General features: G+C 35.3%; 5 protein-coding genes across 5 annotated transcripts; 2 read left to right on the top strand and 3 right to left on the bottom strand.

Moving 5' to 3' along the window:
• Positions 1-474: 474 nt before the first annotated feature.
• Positions 475-4,624, top strand: ELE39_001364 (helicase associated domain-containing family; the record flags this gene model as incomplete). Its single annotated transcript, XM_067344403.1, has 2 exons — positions 475-4,572; positions 4,601-4,624. 2 exons carry the CDS (start codon positions 475-477, stop codon positions 4,622-4,624), a joined length of 4,122 nt encoding a protein of 1,373 aa, XP_067200441.1.
• Positions 4,625-4,660: 36 nt separating this feature from the next.
• Positions 4,661-8,224, bottom strand: ELE39_001362 (uncharacterized protein; the record flags this gene model as incomplete). The annotated part of the gene is made up of 1 exon (XM_067344401.1): positions 4,661-8,224. The coding sequence occupies one exon, from the start codon at positions 8,222-8,224 to the stop codon at positions 4,661-4,663; it is 3,564 nt and encodes a 1,187-aa protein (XP_067200439.1).
• Positions 8,225-8,772: 548 nt separating this feature from the next.
• Positions 8,773-11,892, bottom strand: ELE39_001361 (myosin tail 1; the record flags this gene model as incomplete). The annotated part of the gene is made up of 1 exon (XM_067344400.1): positions 8,773-11,892. One exon carries the CDS (start codon positions 11,890-11,892, stop codon positions 8,773-8,775), a length of 3,120 nt encoding a protein of 1,039 aa, XP_067200438.1.
• A 657-nt stretch (positions 11,893-12,549) lies between these two features.
• On the bottom strand, positions 12,550-16,530 carry ELE39_001360 (protein with 2 bromo domains; the record flags this gene model as incomplete). Its single annotated transcript, XM_067344399.1, has 1 exon — positions 12,550-16,530. The coding sequence occupies one exon, from the start codon at positions 16,528-16,530 to the stop codon at positions 12,550-12,552; it is 3,981 nt and encodes a 1,326-aa protein (XP_067200437.1).
• Positions 16,531-17,514: 984 nt separating this feature from the next.
• On the top strand, positions 17,515-19,287 carry ELE39_001359 (3CCCH domain containing; the record flags this gene model as incomplete). Its single annotated transcript, XM_067344398.1, has 1 exon — positions 17,515-19,287. One exon carries the CDS (start codon positions 17,515-17,517, stop codon positions 19,285-19,287), a length of 1,773 nt encoding a protein of 590 aa, XP_067200436.1.
• Between the last annotated feature and the right edge of the window lie 112 nt (positions 19,288-19,399).

Raw genomic sequence — 19,399 nt, 5'->3', positions numbered from 1 at the left:
ACCCCACACGTAAGTACCACGGATACTACATGTACATTTTACCGCCCAAACAGGTTTGCATATTTAATTAGTTTTGCATGTCATTTAAATTTCATGCCTTGAATATGCCATGTGGACAGGCACGGTAAATGCAAACTCATGCAGAATAGTGAAAGAAGATAGAGTAAGAGTTATGGTAAGAATATGGAAAAGAGTGGGTTAGAGACTGAAAATGAATTTTAGAGTTTAGCTATTAATGGAGAGTTTAAGCCTCTAGAGTATAGACTGTTTATTTAATTAATCAAAAAAAAAAGCAATTTTAAGTTGAAATTAATTTCGGAGGGTGTGCAGACAAAATGCGCCTTTATAGTAAATTTGACCATTGTCTATCCGAGAAAAAAAAAATAAAGAAAAATTTTGTATTATCAAGGGCAAGTTAAACAATTCAAGCTTTTGGGAGAATTTGCGTGTCTTTTACGTGTATGTTGAGATAGAATGAGTAAGAAAACGGAAAAGACCGCAAATCCAGACTCTAAAATGAAGAAAGGTATTTCAAATTCGGGCTCAAAAAACATTTTAGAAGATAGCCAAGAAAAAAAGTCCATTTCTAAGACAAATATAAATTCGGTACAAACAAATGGAGAAGAGATGGTGAAGAAAATTCCTCTTTTTGAAATGAAACCTTATATGAGGACTCCAAAACTCCTTCTGAACAATTATTGTCAAAGGGAAAAAAGACCAAAACCTATCTACAATAAACTAGTAGCAAGTGAGGGAATGTTTAGGTACGTAGTGATATTGAATGACCCAAAATGTAAAGAGGAGAATTCAATGAGATTTGAAACAAGGGAATCTTTTATAAACAATGAACTTGCTCAACATTATGCAGCATTGCTTGCTTTAAGGCACCTGGAAGGATCGAGACCTTTATATAAGTTGTTTCCAGCCCCACTTGATGAAGCTTGGCTATCAATGGATACAAGCCATCCTTTAGTTTCAAGAAACAACGAATTCGTTTCTCAGAAGGAAAAGGCACTTTTTGAAGGTGAGAAGAAAAGAAAACAAGCAGAGAAGAAAAATAAGATTGATATTAGTGGACAAAAGCAAAAGCTGGAAATTCCAACATTGTCTATGAGCTATAATATAAGAAAGAGGACAATAGGAATAGTAAACAAACACTTTCCAATGCTGTCTAAATCTTACAGCTTTAAGTCTTGGCTTTTTGATAATTGCAACACTTTTTCGGGATTGCCAAGATCAGTTTCAAAACCAAAATTGGCCTCTTTGAATTTAGAGTGGATGAACGACAAAATGAAAGAAAAGTACTCCAGCTTTTTGAAATCCAATGGCTTCAATTTAAAGATGGTATTGTTAAGTTTAAAGTACTGGTACGGTATTGATAATAAAGATAAGGAGGGAATTATCAAGCTAGTAGAATCATGCGGTTTTGATACTGAAAGATCTTTAACAGCTTTGAATATAGTTATGAAAGAGATTGATGAATATAATAAGTCCGGGAAAGACTTATTTAAACTACAGAAAGGAGTTTATATGGATCATTTTAGGATTTCAAATATATGTATTATAACAGATATTGAAATTTTTAGCTACCCAAAACACTATATTGCTTGGTTGTGTATAATGTGGTTGTCAATTCATCTAAAGGAGAATGATCTACCACAGTTAATTAGTCCCAAAAAGGCTCAGATTGAAGTTAAAGACTATTCCAATTCAAAGGAGTCAAAAAAAGAAGAAATCGGTTTAATTAGCAATAATATAAAGAATTTGTTTATTTCAAGCTTAGAAAGCTATCCCGTACCAGATTATGCACTGGAAGAAATATCCAAGAGTACACCAAAACCTCTTCTCAGATCTTCTAATATTTTTAAAGTTTGCAGGTATGACCACCTTTCTGCATCAAAGAATGCTGAAAAAATTATTGAAAAGCTTAAATTTAACCAAATCCTGGTGGTTAAGGGAGAGACCGGTTGCGGAAAAACTACTCAAATTCCTATTTTGGTTTACGAAGGAATTACTCAATTCACAGAGGGAATGATATATTGCAGTGAGCCAAGAAGACTAGCAGCAGTATCAGTTTCTACTAGAGTTAGAAGTGAAGTTATTAAAGAAAATCAACATGTAAAAAAAGATCTAGTTGGTCATTCTGTTAGGTTGGATCATTCCGTTACTAACAATACTAAATTAGTTTACTGTACTCATGGAATATTAATTAACATCATTAAATCAGAACTTATGGGTATCTCCAGTTCTTCTGATATTGATACAAATCAATTTAGGATTCCATCTAATTCAGTCTTGATTTTAGATGAAGCACATGAGAGATCTTTGGATGTTGATTTATTATTATATTTCATGAAACAGCTTGCGTACCAGAGAAGTGATATTAAGCTCGTGATCATGAGTGCTTCTATTGATGTTTTTGAGTTTGTCAAGTATTTTAACAAATCATTTAATGATAAAATTGAGTCTAATACAAATAGTATCATCACACAAGGAAAAGTCGATCATATTATTAAAGAAGCAGTTTTTCAAATTGATACAATTAACCTTCCTGGAAGAACTCCATTTCCCATAGAAGTTTCTTACCTACCGCTCAAACAAAAAACCCAACGAAATACCCAATTTCAAGATAACAGTGATAACTTCACTCAGGATAACGAAGAGCTCTTGGATTTCGGAAGCAACATATGTAAGCCTTTGGATATCCCTAAGCTTAAAGACCACGTTCTAAACATCATCAAATCACTTGGAAATAAAGAAGGCTCAGTTTTAATCTTTTTAGGAGGTATTGGTGATGTTAATCACCTCACCAAACTATTAAAAAGGGAATTTGAGGATAATGAGCAAGATCAAGAAAATTATGAAAATTCTAAAGAAAAAGTTGAGCTTCCTATCCCACTACACGTTTTAGCCTGTCATTCTAATGTCAATTATAATGATCAGCTTGAAATCTTTAAATCAGTTAAAGGAAAACGAAAGGTTATTGTATCTACTAATATTGCAGAGGTTTCCCTGACCATTGAGGATATTAGATTTGTTATTGACACTGGAAGAGTACGAATTTCCATTTATGATCCTATTCGTCACGTTACTTCTTTGCAAGAAGTACTCATTTCAAAATCATCAGCTCAGCAAAGAATGGGTAGAGCTGGTAGAACTGCTCCAGGAAAGTGTTTCCGTATATTTACTGAAGAAGAGTTACAGTCTCAACCCCTTGAAATTACTCCTGAGATTCTTAGGCTTCCTATCGAACATATTATTCTTGATATTTTATGCTACTTGGGTCATCTTGGCTCAGATAAAGACTCTAATCTTGAAAGATCTCGAGGATTGCGAAACTCATTCAAGCTTATACAGTTAATTCACTCACTTCAAGACTTCTTCACTCCTCCAAAGCTTTCTTCTATTGAGACTTCATTGCTCTCACTACGTAATTATGGGGCTCTTGATGATCATTTCAGAATTACTCCTCTCGGAGAACTTCTCAGTAAATGGCCTGTAGATCTCAGTATTGGAATCCTATTCATCTATGGCTTAATATTTGATTGCATTGATCCCATAGTCACCATTGCCTCGTTCCTTACTTGTGAAATACCATGGAAGCTAGAAGAAAGACGTCTACCAAAATCATCCACCAATTGTGATTATATGATCTTTATTAAAGTTTACAATTTTTATGTTGAACATTTCAAGTCCATTTCAAAATACAAGAGTCGAAATCCAATCTTAAATCTCGAAGATATTGAAAATCATAACTTACCTTTTGATCCTAAATGTTTGGATATCTCAAAAATGGAAACTATCTACCAAACAAGAAAGCATCTTTTCCGGGTTCTATCTATTCAAGAGGTTACTGAAAAAATAAATGAAGCTCAAATATTTTCTAAATGGAATCTTATTCAAACCTGTCTTGCTGCCTCATTATATCCAAATGTTGCATGTATTCGTCTTCCAAAGAGAATCAAGTATGTAGAGTCTGGAAGTGGGTTATTTGCTGAAACCATTCAATTCAATAAGTTGCTTTTATATAGAAAAAATAGATTATCAAAAAAGTCTATTGGTCATTTCTTCACTCCTCAGCCAAAGGAAAAGCCCATCACAATCTCCCAGGCCTATGATCTTGTTAAAGAGTCTGAAGATGTTTCCAGAGTCTTCCTTTCTGAATCCAGTGCAATATATAACAGAATGTATGATCTCGGTACATACCATTGCATTATGTATATGAACTTATTCCAATCTTTTGCTCAAAATAAGACAGTTTTGAGATTCCCAATCTCAATATCCATGTACTCTCTACTATTATTTGCATCCGATTCACTTCAATTGAACCCAATTTCATTAATTAATCAAATGAAAAAGGTGTCTCTTAATTTAAACTCTGATAAATCCAAGAAAAGCCAAACAAATAATCAAAATCAAATTGACCCAGAAGATTCACTTAATCATATTCTAATTGACGATTGGATACTATTACAATGCCCTGGACAAATTCAAAGTATTCTATGGTACTTCAGATATGTTGTCAGAGATTTTATTCAGTTCCTATCTCAAAAATTACTTGAATCTAAATCAGTCATTCCCTTATCCGCTATTCTTCCAGAAGTTAATACTTTGTTTTCCGTAAAAGAAACCAATGAAATCCTTCAACTCTTGCATTTCCTTATTTAAAGATCCTACAATATTCCTCAAACAGTTTTTCAACATGCTTTTCACGTCTTAATTCATTCAAAATCCTTATAAATTCTTGTGATTTCTTCTTAGATTCAAACTCTATATACAAGGCATAATCGCTAAAGTTCAGATCTTTCCCAAATTCTTCCTTTCTAATATCCATACCAACTCTAGTATAAAATGGTAATAATAAATTGTTCAGATGGTAAACTCTCCTATTAACTTTTGTTTCTCTTGGCTGTATTATTGCTCCTTTTGAGATATTTGGAGAACTCAACAAATCGTCTCTAAGAGGCAATTCATAAAGTATATCGTCCAAGATAAAATCCTCCTCTAATTCATCTCTACGATACCTTACTAATAAAGCTACCAAGTACCTTATTGCTGTCTTATAAGATCTTGTCAATATTGGTACTGGCTTACATCTTATTATATTAAACTTGCCTAACATTATGGATTTATTCTCTGGTTTCATTTGAAAACTTGTAAGTACAAGAAATCCTCTAATTAAATCAAAGATCAAATTGCATTGAATGTTCTTTGTAACCTTTGAACCTGATTTTCCCTTGTTTGCTCTTATTATTGAAACTTTGTATGGCTTAGTTTCTATTAAGATTCTCATCTTTTTACAATTCATCCCAGAACAGTTATTCTCCTCTACTCTATGTGTTTTTTCTAGCTCTCTCCCGTTATTGTCCTTTCTGAATTTGTTTATAATCTTACAGAAAATCCCCAGTATCTGAAGATTATTATAATTACTTCTAAGCTTGTCAATAAAAATAGATCTTGATTTTAGTGATCCTCCCTGATCTACAAAGAGATCACAACAGTTATTTGGGAACCATCTAAAAATTGGATAAGTATCAATCAAATTCCAAATATATCTCTTTGATTGTTTCCTTCTATAAGAATCTCTGATTAAAGGAAGAATACAAAAGTTTGAAACTACTTTTTGAGTCCAAAGAAAAGTATTTTCATAGTTTTCAAACATTCTAAGAATTAAAAGCTCATCCTCATCCTTCCACTCCAAGAAATGCTCACAAATCATATAATTCAAATTACCAATATCCTCAAATATGGAGTATTTTTCCCCAGTATTTAAATCTGTCCTTAGTAAATCTCCTATATGCCTTAAAGTTATCCGCTTAAAGTATTTCATAAAAGAGTCTAAAAGTGAACAGAAATCCTGAAAGTAGTTACTCTGTCTCAGTGTCTCATGATCTTGAATTACGCCTAATGTTAGGAAAGTCACAATGAAGAGACACAAAGGTCTTAATTTAGTTGTATTGTTATTCTTCTCAGAAATAGAAACAATCTTTTCCAGAAATTGAGCCAAGAACAAGAGACATTCCAGTCCTTGGTTGTTTAGTTCGTGAGACAAGATCTCAAAATTAAGTTTTGAGTAAAAGCTTTGGAATTCTTTTTTGATGAGTAGCTCTGAATTATTGATTACTCTTTCAAAGTCTTTCCTAAGTATTTTTTGGTTTATACAAACTTTCATCAAAGTATTCGAGGATTCTAGATTGTACAACATACTATTTTCATCCTCCTGACCACATTTCCAACTTCCAGATACAGATTTGCATCTTCTATGTTCAAAAGATTTTTGATCTATTTGCTTCTGTCTTTGAGACAAGCTGGATGAGACAGAATTTATTAGTTCTATTTCTACTAGAGACACATTTTTCACCTTCTTTGTTCTATATATTTCCTGAATTAGACATTCTTGATCGTCCTTTTGTTGGAAAAGGTTTGAGAAGTTCATCATAAATGATTTAAATAAGCTAGGGACTTCATTTGAATTCGATGTTTCTGGATCTTCCTTTCTAGAAGTTTCTTCTTTAATGTCTTTGTTTTTTTTATAGGATAATGTACTCTCAGAGTCATTTAGTGTACGGAAATCTCTGATTTCTTCTTTTTGTTTCTTTCCCCAAATAGAGTACAAACTCAACAAACCAAACATCAAAACAAAGTCAGAATCATCTTCCAAATAGTTAATTAACGTAGAAAAGATGTTTCCAAAGAGAGTTTGTTGGTTTCCAAGCTTTAGAAACTTGTCCCAAATACTGGAGATCAGTAGATCATAGACTTGGTTTTGATTATTATTATAAAAAAACAAAATGAGTTGGTAGGTAATATACAGATAGATTTTGATTGGTAAAGTATTTTTAGTGATCCCTTGATTAATGTATGTGATCTCATTGGTAATTTTTTGGAAAAGTACCATTTCGAATACTTGATGAAGTATAGAGTTACAAAAAAGCCATGAGACACTTTGAATTTCGAGAATTACAAATTCATGAAATAGCTCCATTAGATCTAATACGAGCTCGACTTGTTTTTTTAAAGGTTTAATAAGACGATCATAGAATGTTGGGTTTAATTGATTAACTACTGGAGACTTGTACTCATCAGGCGACTCAGTTTCTGTATATGAGAGAGTAATGGGAGAAGTAGCACTAATTGGAGAGGTATTTACGGTTTCTTTGGTTTCAGTTATTTGATGATCTTGATCATGAGAGGAATCTTGGTGATCACTGATAATGATACCCATATATTCTTGAATTTCTGGCCAAAAAAAATCAAGATTTTCTGAAAGTTCTCCAAATTGGTGGATTTGTTTGATTAAACTGGAAATTAGAATCTGAATTATACTAGTTGAGGGATTTTGGCCAGTAGTCGAGGATTGATTCAAGAGAGCTTGAATTTGGTTTGGATCAAGCTGAATATGCTCCATAGCTTCTTCCAAGTATCCGTGGTGATTAAACTGCTTAATTTCTTCCAAGACAATGTAATCAATAATTTCTTTTTCTCCACTTCTAAGGATGTTGAGTAAAACATTTCTACTGGTGTTTCTTACCATGCTGTCTCTGTGATTAATATACATGCATGCATTTTTCCATAGAGGGAATTCAGTGGACTGATTAAGAAATAGTCTGAGAGTTTCTTTATTAAGTCTAAGAGCTAAAGTTCTTAGTAGAGCAATGTAATACGATAAGAGCTCGTCTTCGTCTTCTTCTTCTTTACTAATTATTGAAATATTCAAATCAATTTCGTATGAGTCTTGTCTGATATTTTGAAGACTTGCAGATCTGAATGTATTATTCAAGAGTTTGGAAATCACATTATTACTTAAAATATAGTACAGGGTGTTAATATTTCTAATATTCTGCAAAATAATTGAAAGTGTCTGTAAAGATTGCTTTCTAATGGAGTAATTGACATCAATATGAATGACCAACTCGACTAGACTGGGGAAGATTTGAAACTCACACGTGATTTCAAAGTATCCTTGCTCTTCATTTTGATCCTCCCATATTAGAACTTCTGCAACTGTTCGAATATTCTCAACAAGTTCTTTTTCTGAACATAATTTTCCCAAGTTAGTTGAATGATGGGTTTTTGCATTAAACGAAAAATCTAAATGGGAGTTTTCTTGTTTAATTTTGGTCAGGTTTTCAGATCCCCTTAAATTCGCACAATAAGCTAAAATTTCCTCACATAATTGCTTATAATTTTCCAAATTACACAATTCCCCACTCAAGTTAATCATTCTAAGTCAGTGAGTATTTGTTCCAAGTAGAAGAAGTTGAATTACGTTTTCTATCTTCTTTTTTTTCCCAAGACGAACCAGTAACCCCTCATTTATTCTTTTTCTTTTTTTTCCTCGCAATTTTGATCACCAAAATTCTTTTTGCATGCATGCATGAAAACCCGCCCGAACATGTAAATGGTACCACAATATTAAGATTAGAAACAGGAAAGATATTAATTAAGTAAAGTAGGTGAGGCTAAGAAGGACTTAAAATGTATTAGATCTTAAATATAAGTGAACTTGTTGTAGAATTTAGATTAAAAGCAATGTGGGACAAATTACTAATTCGAGGACATTTTGATTTGAATATTTAGAGTAAAGTGTAATGCAGAAGTGCATCAGCCGTCTTTATAATATAATTAGAGAATATTGAAAGAGAAATAATTATTTTAGAAAATGAAAAAATCGAATAAAAACACGAATTAGACTAAGCTGTTTAATTGTACATATTAGAGAAAAAAGTAGTTGAAAATTTTGTAAAGATCAGAATTCATAGATTAATACCTTTATGAGTATGATTGTTGGATCATTGATACTTCTAGTTCTGATAATCTCTCAGCTAAATCACTATTCAATGATCTTAATTCATTGATTTCATTTTGCAGACTCTGGATGTACAATTGTTTTGCATTACTTGAATTAAACTCAAGAGTATTTGCTGGGCTCTTTTCTGAATCATGGGTTAGAGATTGGGGTCTCTCAGTGTCTCTTATAATTTGGATATTGTCAGCTTCAAGCTTTTGAATGCTTTCACTTAATTGGTTATTTTCAAGACGGAGATTTGAAATCGTATTTTCCAGCCTGACAATTTCCGTCTTTAGAAGTTCATTTTGATGATTTGATTGATTAATATAATTTCGAAGAACCTCAATTTCATCTCTCTCTCTGGTAATATCTTTCAAATATTCATCCTTGGCTATCATTTCTAATTCTAAATCTTGTTTTTCTTTGACCAACTTTGTAATTTGATCATCTTTTTTCAATCTTACGGAACAATATTCTTCTTCTTTCTCTTTCAACAGATTTTCTAAGTCACTTTTCTCCTTTTTGACTAATTCCATGTCTTTTTCCTTTCCCATAATAATCTTCTCCAATTCTTCTAATTGTTCTTCAATTTTTGTCTCGTTCTTTTCTCTTAAAATTTCCTCAATTTCCCTTGAAATAATTTCAATTTCCTCTTGTTTTTTCCTTGAAATAGTTTCAATTTCCTCATGTTTTTCCCTTAAAATGGTCTGAATCTCCTCATCCTTTTCTTTAATAATGGCTTCTATCTCCACATTCTTTTCTTTTAAATGAGATTCCATTTCTTTATCCTTTTTAATTTGAATGGACTCAATTTCTTTCACCATTTCTTTAATTCTTTTTTCAAATTCTTCTTCCTTTTCTTTGATTATTTTTTCAAATTTTTCCTCTAAACACTTAATTTTGGATTCAGATTCATAATTTTTCTCTTTTTCCTTTTCCATAATAACCAAGTTAAATTCTTCTTCTTTTTCTTTCAACAGATTTTCTAAGTCACTTTTCTCCTTTTTGACTAATTCCATGGCTTTTTCCTTTTCCATAATAATCTTTTCCAATTCTTCTAATTGTTCCTCAACTTTTTTCTCCTTCTCTTTTAAAATTTCCTCAACTTTCTCATCCTTTTCTCTAATAATATATTCATTCTTTTCATTCTTCTCTTTCAAACATTGAAACTCTGTCATAATAATATCAATACTCTGACCAATTAATTTATTCTTCACTTCCAAATTATCATTACTACTATCACTAATCACAAACTCTAAACCTTTTAGTCCGTGATTTTCCAAGTAATTAAGTAATTTGGATTCTAAATAATTACGAGCACTCTCAAATTTAGAGCATTTTAAACTTAAGTCTTGGACCTGTTTATTAAGAGATTCTTTCTCCAATTCAATAGATCCAATCTCTTTAATGTATTGATTTAGCTTTTCTAAGCTAGATTCCTCACCCTTTCTTAAATTATATATCTGTTCTTGAGCATATTCAACATCCTGAGTAAGTTCAATAATGATCTGCTCCTTTTCAGCCAACAAATTTTTTAATTTTTTCTCCTCATAATCCAAAGCCTTACTTTTCAATTGAATTTCCTTTAATAATTCTTGATTTTCTTTAATTTTTTCATTAATTTGATCCTGCATATTTTTATTAATTTCCATTAATTCCATATTTTTGACACTTATTTCATTCTTCTCATCAGTTTCATTATTCTCATTAATCTTTCTAAATAATTCTTCATTCTTCCTGGTTAAATCAGATATTATCTCTTCACTTTTTTTGTTGTTAATATCAAGCATCTTGATTCTATCCTCCAAACTACAAATTGTATTACTCTTATCCCTTCGTAAACTATCTAATTCTTTTTTTAATTTATCAAAAGCTTGTATTTTTTCATCCAATTGTTTAACATAACTACTCTCTTTTGCTTTATACTGATCATTATTAATTGTAAGAGCTTCTATTTGATGTAATTTATCTTTTTTTTCCAATTCGAATGCATCAATTTTTAGTTTATAATCAGAAATAGATTTTTCAAAATGCTTTTTATTATCTGATAACTCTTGAATTTTTGCTACTAAGCGAGCGTTCTCTTCTTTTGTTTCGTTTGCTTCACTTTTCAAATAATTCCTCTCCATTATTATTTCATCCTTTTCTTTGGATATTAACTCTATCTTTTCATTTACTTGCTTTAACATTAGGTCATTTCTACTCATCTTTTCATTCATCTCTTGATTTACATGTTTTAAATCCTCAATTTCTTGAACTAAAAACTCCCTATTATAAAGTACCTCATTTAATTCATTAGAAATTTTTTCAATCTTCTCGGTTAAGCTCTTATTTTCTTCACTTAGTCTTTTTATTTCCTCCAAGTTATCCATATTGTTACTCATTTCTGACTCAAATTTAGAAATCTTATTCTTTGAAATAGACTCCAATTCCTTCAGTTCTTCCAACTGATTATTCAAACTTTTAATCTGCTTTAAAAGTTTGATACATTCTGCCTCCTTTTCGGTTAGTTGTATCTGTTTCTGTCTCTTTTCCTGTTCTGATCTTGCTAACATATCCTTCCATTGTTCATTTGTTAATGACTCTGAATTATTCTTGTTCTTAATACTCATCTCACGAGTCTTGCTTCTTCTTTTTTCATCAGATAGCTCATTCTGTAATTCTCTAATATGTAGTTTCTGGTCTTTAATTTTCTTTTCTAGTTGCTCTAAATCTGACCTTCTTAACAACTCTTGTTTATACTGCTTCTCCAATTGTGAATATTCTTTCTTTAAAGATACTAGTTCGGCCTGTAAATTCGAAATCGCACCTCCATATTTTTGTCCAAATCCATTTGAACTTGCTCCTAAATTTCCATTAGTATTAATCAATACCCCTGAGTATCCATTATTTAACTCATTAAAACTCAGTGGATCTTCCTGTTGGTTTCTTGATGGAATATTCTCTACATTCACTGATCTCCTCCTCAAATCACTCAACTGTTTTTGAAGCTTTTGCTTTGAAACATTTGCTATATCTATTGGCTCATTTGATAGTCTATTTATATTTGGAAGAAATTCCAAGTTTCTTGGAGAAGTAGATTGAAAAGGTGCTCTGGTCATTTTGTTAATTTAGTCCAACTTGAAATTATCAGATGTCATTACATGATACTTCCTTTTTCAACTAGTCTTTTGTGCCGATCCAACCCAATATCTTCAACAATTTGGCTCTTTTTACGTTCAGTTTTGTTTGTCTGGCTGCTGTTCAACTGCAACCAATACTACTACTATTACTACTAGCACTACTACCACCAACGACAATAATATTCACTCTACTGTTAATAATACTAAAAGTAAGCCCAGTATTCCTAATAAATTGCTTGCCAAATTAATTCCTTCTTCTCAGTCCCCTGACAGACCTGTACTGTAAATCAAATCCACACTTCAAGTCCTAAAAAAATATATATATACCAAATTCAAGTTTGAATATATAAATAATCTTCCCAGAATCCCTCTATTGGTTTTTTGTTTCAAATTTTCTCTGCTATACCCAATCTTCCCTTTTAGTAACTTTTCTTTCCATTATCTTGCAATAATCCTTTACTGATTTTTTTTCCAACCACACAAAAAGGCGGCATGCATGACATAGTGGGCGCCGACGCCGATAATACCGGTTTTTACATGTAAATAGTCTAACACGTAATGTTAATAAAAAAAAATGAGGAAAATATAGACATGCATGCATACAAATTATAATAACTTTATAATTGAAACTATAAACTAATTAGGACTAATTTTATTATTTTGTCCAAGATGATTAATTCTATCTTGAGGATATTGTGAGCTCCCACTTGTAAAACTGTTTATAGGATTGACAATATTAGGGACATTGGAAGATGTCTGTCCCATTTGTGAGATATTTCTATTATGGTAGTGAATGTTATTATTGCCGTTTGTAGCACTGCTATTATATTTTTGATAGAAGTTATTACTTCCACCCGCACTGGAAGCATTGCCATTACTTATATGGGACTTGTGAATAGGGATCTGTGACTGAGCGGGAAACTGTTGGCGGTAGTGGGGCGGTTGAACAGAGTTCTGCTGTGGTTGCATTTGCAGTATTTGTTGACGAGGTCTCATGCTCATTCCATTCACTCCCATGCCCTCTACCATATACATATTCTGATCTAGACGTGCCCGCTCCTCCCTAATATCAATTGGAATTTCCGGCTTCTTGGTGTTGTGTTGGTACAGCCCATACCTGTTACCATTATTACTGCCATTATTGTTATTGGTGCTGCCGCCCATATTTGGGTCTGCTCCAAGTGGCATGTACTCGCTGTTTGGGATGTAGCCACTGGTGATGACCTTTTGCTGTCCAATGCTACCTCCCATTGTGTGATCCATGCGTTGAGTAGTACCTGCTACCATTCCAGCTCCGGTCCCAACATGACTTCCTGAGACTGCATTCATTTGGAGGTAGTGACTACTGGGGTTGCCTCCATGATTCCTATTTACTTGAGGATGACCCTGTTGGCGAACTTGGTTTCCCATTACATTTTGAGGGTAATTCAACTTCTCAGGGAGTCTCAGAACATCGTTACTGTTTAAGTACTGCATACTTGAAATACTGGTGGTAGGCAAGACTGTAGAGCTTGTAGGAGCAGCTGCAGCCGAGGTTGGGACATTACCAACGTGGTTCATTTTGCCATCTCCATTGATAGAAGTAGTTGTCGCGGTTGGGCCTGGAACAACGCAGCTTGCAATGAAACTGCCCAGAGGAGTAGTGACTTTATTGTTAGCAGTATTGACGGCTACTATGTTTGCAGTGGAGGTGATAGGGGCTGATTGAGCTGTTGAAATAGGGTTGGCAGAAACAGAAGCATTAGTGGTAGCTGTAGCAGCATTAGAAGTCATATTTAGATTTACATTCAAGTGAGCGTTGCTAGTAGTGGTGGCTGTGGGGCTGGAGGCGGAAACTCTCATACTGGGATTTGTACCGTTTCCAACACTGACAGGAGAAATATGATTAGAGTTCGTGGGGTTTGCAACTAAACCGGCACTATGGATACGATGTCCATTTACATGTCCGAATCCAGTTCCTGGACCATGTCCTTGCGCATGCATTTGACCTGCGTGCTGCATTCCACGTCCATGGACCTGGCTGTAGCTCAGATGACCCCCGGGATTACTACCTCCGTTTAGAGAAGCTGTTGCCTGGACACCTTGCTGGGGGAGGCTCGTAGGCTGAGCTTGATGTACAGCATGCACGGGACGAGAAGGGTGGGGGGGAATGGCTGAGTGAGAAGAGGGAAATGCATGGGAAACACCGCTATGAGAGGGATAGTGGGATGGTTCAAACTTTTGAACCTTAGCTGGAGGACAGCCCTCATAGTAGCTGCCCGAGTTTCCGACTCCGTTAGTTCCGGGGACACTAGGTTTTCCTGGAGTCCCTCCAACAGGCATAGACATAGCTCCTGTCCCTGATACAGGTCCGGCTCCCAAGGGGGGGGGATAGCCATGCTTGTAGGGGATTCTATTATGAACGTGGGTCTGATTCACTTGTGAAAGAGGGGCGTTACCCACACCAGGGATTTCCGTAGTGCTTGACAGCCCTTCTCCCTGTTGACCAAATCTATTGTAATGCAGAGACTTAAGATCTTGACCTTTAACTTCAATTCCCGCGATTGCTGGCCTCTGGGAGGGAGGGAGTTCAGGTTTAGGCTCGCTGGTTTGCAGATGAGTGAGTGATGTATGTGGACCTTGGCTAGCCCCCCCTCCAAGAGAGGGCTTGGCAAACCCGGTGTGCGCGGACACTGGCCCAGATCCACCCCCTAATCCTGCTCCCAATCCGTTCACGACCCCAGGTCCAATACCTACAGAAATACCAGTCCCTGGGACTCCAGAAGAATTAGGGAAGGGACCCTGTGGCACTTTGGCGCTTCCGACATTTGATTGTGCGGAGAGCGGATGTTGGGTATACTTGGTAACGAGCTCCTTCAGAGGAAAGAGGTCCAGGCTGGGAACCTCTTCTTGGAGGGTTAGAGCAATTTTAACGTGGTTATCACCGACCCCCAACAAAAAGCTTCCATCCACCGACAGGTTCTGGTTGAATGCAGCAAAATCATCAGTATCTATTCCAAGGAGCCTGGCATCGCTCAGAGGGAGCTTGGAGATAGCTGGATAAGGATCAATTTCCAAAAGTGCAGTTTCTATATCCATGATCTTCTTCAGAGCTTGAATACTGTTTTCACCTATAAATCTTTTAACGGAATTACGGTATTGGATCTCAGAAAGTTGTTTGTCAAAGACATACCAATCATCGACAGTAGGAGTCTTGATACATGGTTGAGTTGCTAGCTGTTTGATTAGGGAGCTGAATGGTTCAAACCTATCTATCTTAAGCTTCTCAAGATTCTCCTTGATTGATGTCACACCTCCTCTACAAATATCTGCGAGAGTGGGACCCTTTGGCTTGGTATTCTGGTGACTCTGGCCAGGGACTCCTGAGTATGGATGCCTCCCAAGGTCACCTCCTCTATACATCGTAGCACCTCCAAATGGATGACCTCCCAGAGCTCTTCTGTTCATGAAATCTGGTCCTGAGCCTGAATCTCTTTCACCAGGAATTCCTGCTCCGGTTCCAGTAGAGCCTCCTATAGCTCCAGGGCCTCCACTTCCTTTAGATACCCAAGGCGAATGGGAGTTTGAAAGCCTAGCTTCCATTCTCCTTGTTATCATTGACCTCTGGTTAGATGGATTAGGGGATTCCATGGTTGGGGGAGATGTGGGAGTATTATTCCAAATTGGTTGAGACTCCGGTTCAGAGTCACTAATAATCTCACCTGCTCTTTTCTTCTCTTCATATTCTTCAATGTTCTTTATGGATTGCTCATATCTAGTCCTGCTTCCTTCTAGACTCTTATCCCAGGTCTCCTCCAAAATCAGACCCATCCTATACACCATAGTCCCTATCTTATTGTATGTGTAGCAGTTGGTAATTATCAGCTTAATATCGTCAACAAATGAATCAAAATCCTTGTACTCATCTTGGGATACTTTCTTCCTCATAGTGGAGAAGTCCATAGGGTTTTTGATCACCTGGTAATAGTCCGGCACGAACTCAGCATTCACAGGTTCTGCAAAGATTTGCTGCTTATCTCTTTTGTATAGTCTGTGTATGATTTCGTACATAATATCCTTTGGTCCCTTTGGACGTTTTACCTTTAAAGGCTTATTAGGAGCCGCCTCCGGCTCGACTTTCTCCTCTGGCTCCAAAGGGCGTAGTCTCGGACGGCCTCTCTTCCCTTTAGGTTTATCGTCGTCAGCCCAAATTGAAGTTATGCTGACTAATCCAGATGGACCAATATCTGCTCTATTTGCATTTCTTGGAGGTCTCCCTCGCCCTCTCGGTATCCTAATTTCCGATACCGCATTATGACTAGTCTGGGTTACCACCGAAGAGGCGTCCCCATCTGTTTTCTGACTGTAGGTTTTTCCCTCGCTTCTTTCACTGACTGCTTCCTCCTGATCCTGGTTTTGATCCTGGTTTTGATTTTGGTTTTGATCCTGGTCTTGGTCTTGATCTTGATCTTGGTCTGGGTCCTGGTTATGAACTATTTCTTCCTTTTCCTCTGCTTTGGGCCTTGGTGGGATAGAAGGGTCTGAATAGGACTCCTGCCCCATTCCCAAGGATCTCTCCTCATCAGAGCTAGGAACTGAGTTGTTATTGAGAGTTTTGCTCTCCAAGATTTCATCCATTTCAGCTGGTAACTCAAATTAAAAATTTCCCACGGCCTGGAAGTTTTCACAGGTAGGAGGTGAAGGGAAACCCAACTTGGCTCGCAAAGTTCACAAATCTGAGATTTCAGCACTGGGCACTGGAGGATTTAGGTCTTGGCATAAAGCTTGTTTAGTATTGAAAAAATAAATAAAAGACCGAGGGAGAAATAACCAAATATATAAATTCTTACGAAGATAATTTCCTTTGTCTTGAGACTTAAAGATAAGAAACTAATATAAATTTTCACAGTATTTTGTCAGAATCACAGTCTTGGCAATAATAATCTATAGCTTCAATCTTTGGTGGTAGCTTTATCTTCCCCTACAGAATTAAGCTTGAGTACAGACAAAAGCGGCCACCGAAATAAACCTAAAACTTTTATACTGGGTTTGTTTGAGGAGGATCTATCTTTATCACAGTTAATTTCCAATTACGTAGAAATTCTTGAGCTAATTTTCCCGGGCAAATTTATTAAAAAATTTTTCTTTAGTACCGGCATTTGGACAACCCTCATTTTGGAGCCAAAAAAAATGCCACGCTCAAATGTGAGGGGTCTTTTGGCGCTCAATTATTAAAATTATTTTAAAGTAAATTTTTTTCCTTATATTTACCGATCAAGGAATTCCGAGATATTAAAAAAAAAGGATTTAAAATTGCGCCAAATAATTTTGAGGTAATTTGACTAGCCTTAAGTACAAATTAATAAATATAATTTTAAAAAATAAAAACTCTTAAAACTTCTCTCAATAATACCGTAAATCAAAGTTCCTGAGTAATCTTAATGAAGAGTAACTTGATAACTGAGGTACTGAATATAAAGAGAACGTGAAACTGAGAGAAATAAAGTACAAATTTTGAGGCAGGGACTGAAGTTTAGAATTGGGGAATTGAAATTAATTTTTTTTTTGTAATAAGGTTTTTAATGACTCCCTGACTTTAAAATAAACGATTCCAAAGCAAAGATGGATAGCGCTTTTAACACGAATTTATATGGCGTTTCCGCTGAACCAATCCCATCAATGATATCATTGGGTGGTTTTAATGGAAACTTAATGAAGAATAGTGGAGAAGGAATAGTAGAGAGCCTAGTTTTGGGTGGGGTTGATGGAAACAGTACGTTAGGAAGTAGGTGTGATGGCCAGGATGACTCTGGAATAGCTGATGTTGATACGGAAGGAAGCGAGGAGTCTCATAATCAATACTGGAAGACAAAGCTTTGTTTGATGTTTTCAAAAGGAACATGCAAGAATGGAGATAATTGTAGGTTTGCTCACGGAAGTGAAGATTTAAGAACCCCCGTAAATTTAAAAAAGACTAAGTTATGCCCGTTTTGGTTAAGTTCTGCTTGCAGTATTGGAGAGAATTGTCCTTTTGCTCACGGTACTACTGAACTTAGAGTTACTAATGATTTTTACAAGACTTCAGTTTGTAGATATTGGAAAATGGGTGTTAAGTGTGATGCTGGAGTTTTGTGTAGACATGCCCACGGTGAGGCAGAACTTAGAAAAAAGACAAACAAACATTTGCTTAGACGAAAAGAAGACCAACTTCCGTCTTCAGTTCAAGAGGATGAGCTAATTTTTTCAATGAGAAATAGCAAGTTTAATGAAAATAGTCGGTTTCTATTTCAAGTTCCTCCTCCCCCTCCTTTGGTGTATTCAAATTCAGGCCAGCCAATAACTTCACTGGGGAAGATGAGACAGTCTCAGTCACATTCAAATCTTCATTCAAATTCTAGAGCGGTACTGGGATCTAATACCCATTCACTACAAGCCAAAACCCTACCACCAATTTTAAGATATATTGACCAGGAGAGCGAAGGGGAACACAGAATGAAGCGGAATTACAGCTGTGACGATATTTCTAGGAAGGGAGAATGTTTTTCAAATTCTCAATCTCAATCTCAATCTCAATCTCAATCTCAATCTCAATCTCAATCTAATCTTCATCCTCAACCCTATTCTCATCTTCACTCTCTTCCCTCTCAATTTAGTTCTTTCCATGATAACCAAAATAGCGATATCACAAATGTTCAGTGTATTAGGGGCTCTTCATCTCTTAATAACTTAAGAGACTGGGGCTCTAACTTTAAGAATGATCGATTGAATGTATCTCAAGACAACATTTTTGGCCTTGTTGGCCTTGATAAGAACTCTGGAATGCCTTCCGCTAGTATGATTAATGGTAGGTTCCAAGATGACGACTCTGAAAAGCAGCTTTTGGACCTAAAGTCAAATGAGACAGATTTATCTTCTTTTTGTTCCTTGAAACGAATGGAGGATAGCTCAAACTCTTTGGTTTCTAACATCTCAGATTTGAGCTTTGGAGAGGATTTCTTTGGTGGAGTGCTAAATAACAAACTTCAAAACTACCAGGTTTTAAAACACTCTCCTGGATCCATACTAAATAGCCTATTTTCGTGTAGTAATGAAAATCATGGTGGTTCAACTGTAGGGCACAATTGTCCATCAAGTATTGTTTCAGAAAACAATAAGGATGAAGCCGGCTGCTTAGACTATTTCAAGAATATCTCAGATGCGGTTCCATCTGAAGGATTTCTTTCAAAAGTCAGTCAATCTACCAGCAGCTCGGAGGTTGCTAACTCTCCAATTTTGGTTAAAATAAAACTTTTAGATTCTTCAGAAATTTCCTCTCTCTCAATTGGAGAAGTCCCTGCCGTTCTGATTCCTTCAGAGGATATGAAGTCTGCAAAAGTACATTTTTTGTCAATTTAAGCATTTCAAGCAAATTATTTATCCGTAATTGAAGCGAAACTTGGCTTCAGAATAGCCTGTTTGTATTAATCTTATGCTTGAATTCAGTATAAGGTTTTCATGATTGAATTTT

Source organism: Cryptosporidium sp. chipmunk genotype I (genome assembly GCF_004936735.1).
Source record: "Cryptosporidium sp. chipmunk genotype I strain 37763 chromosome Unknown contig_17, whole genome shotgun sequence".
Classification (NCBI taxonomy): domain Eukaryota; phylum Apicomplexa; class Conoidasida; order Eucoccidiorida; family Cryptosporidiidae; genus Cryptosporidium; species Cryptosporidium sp. chipmunk genotype I.
This window is presented reverse-complemented; position numbering and strand designations above follow the sequence as displayed.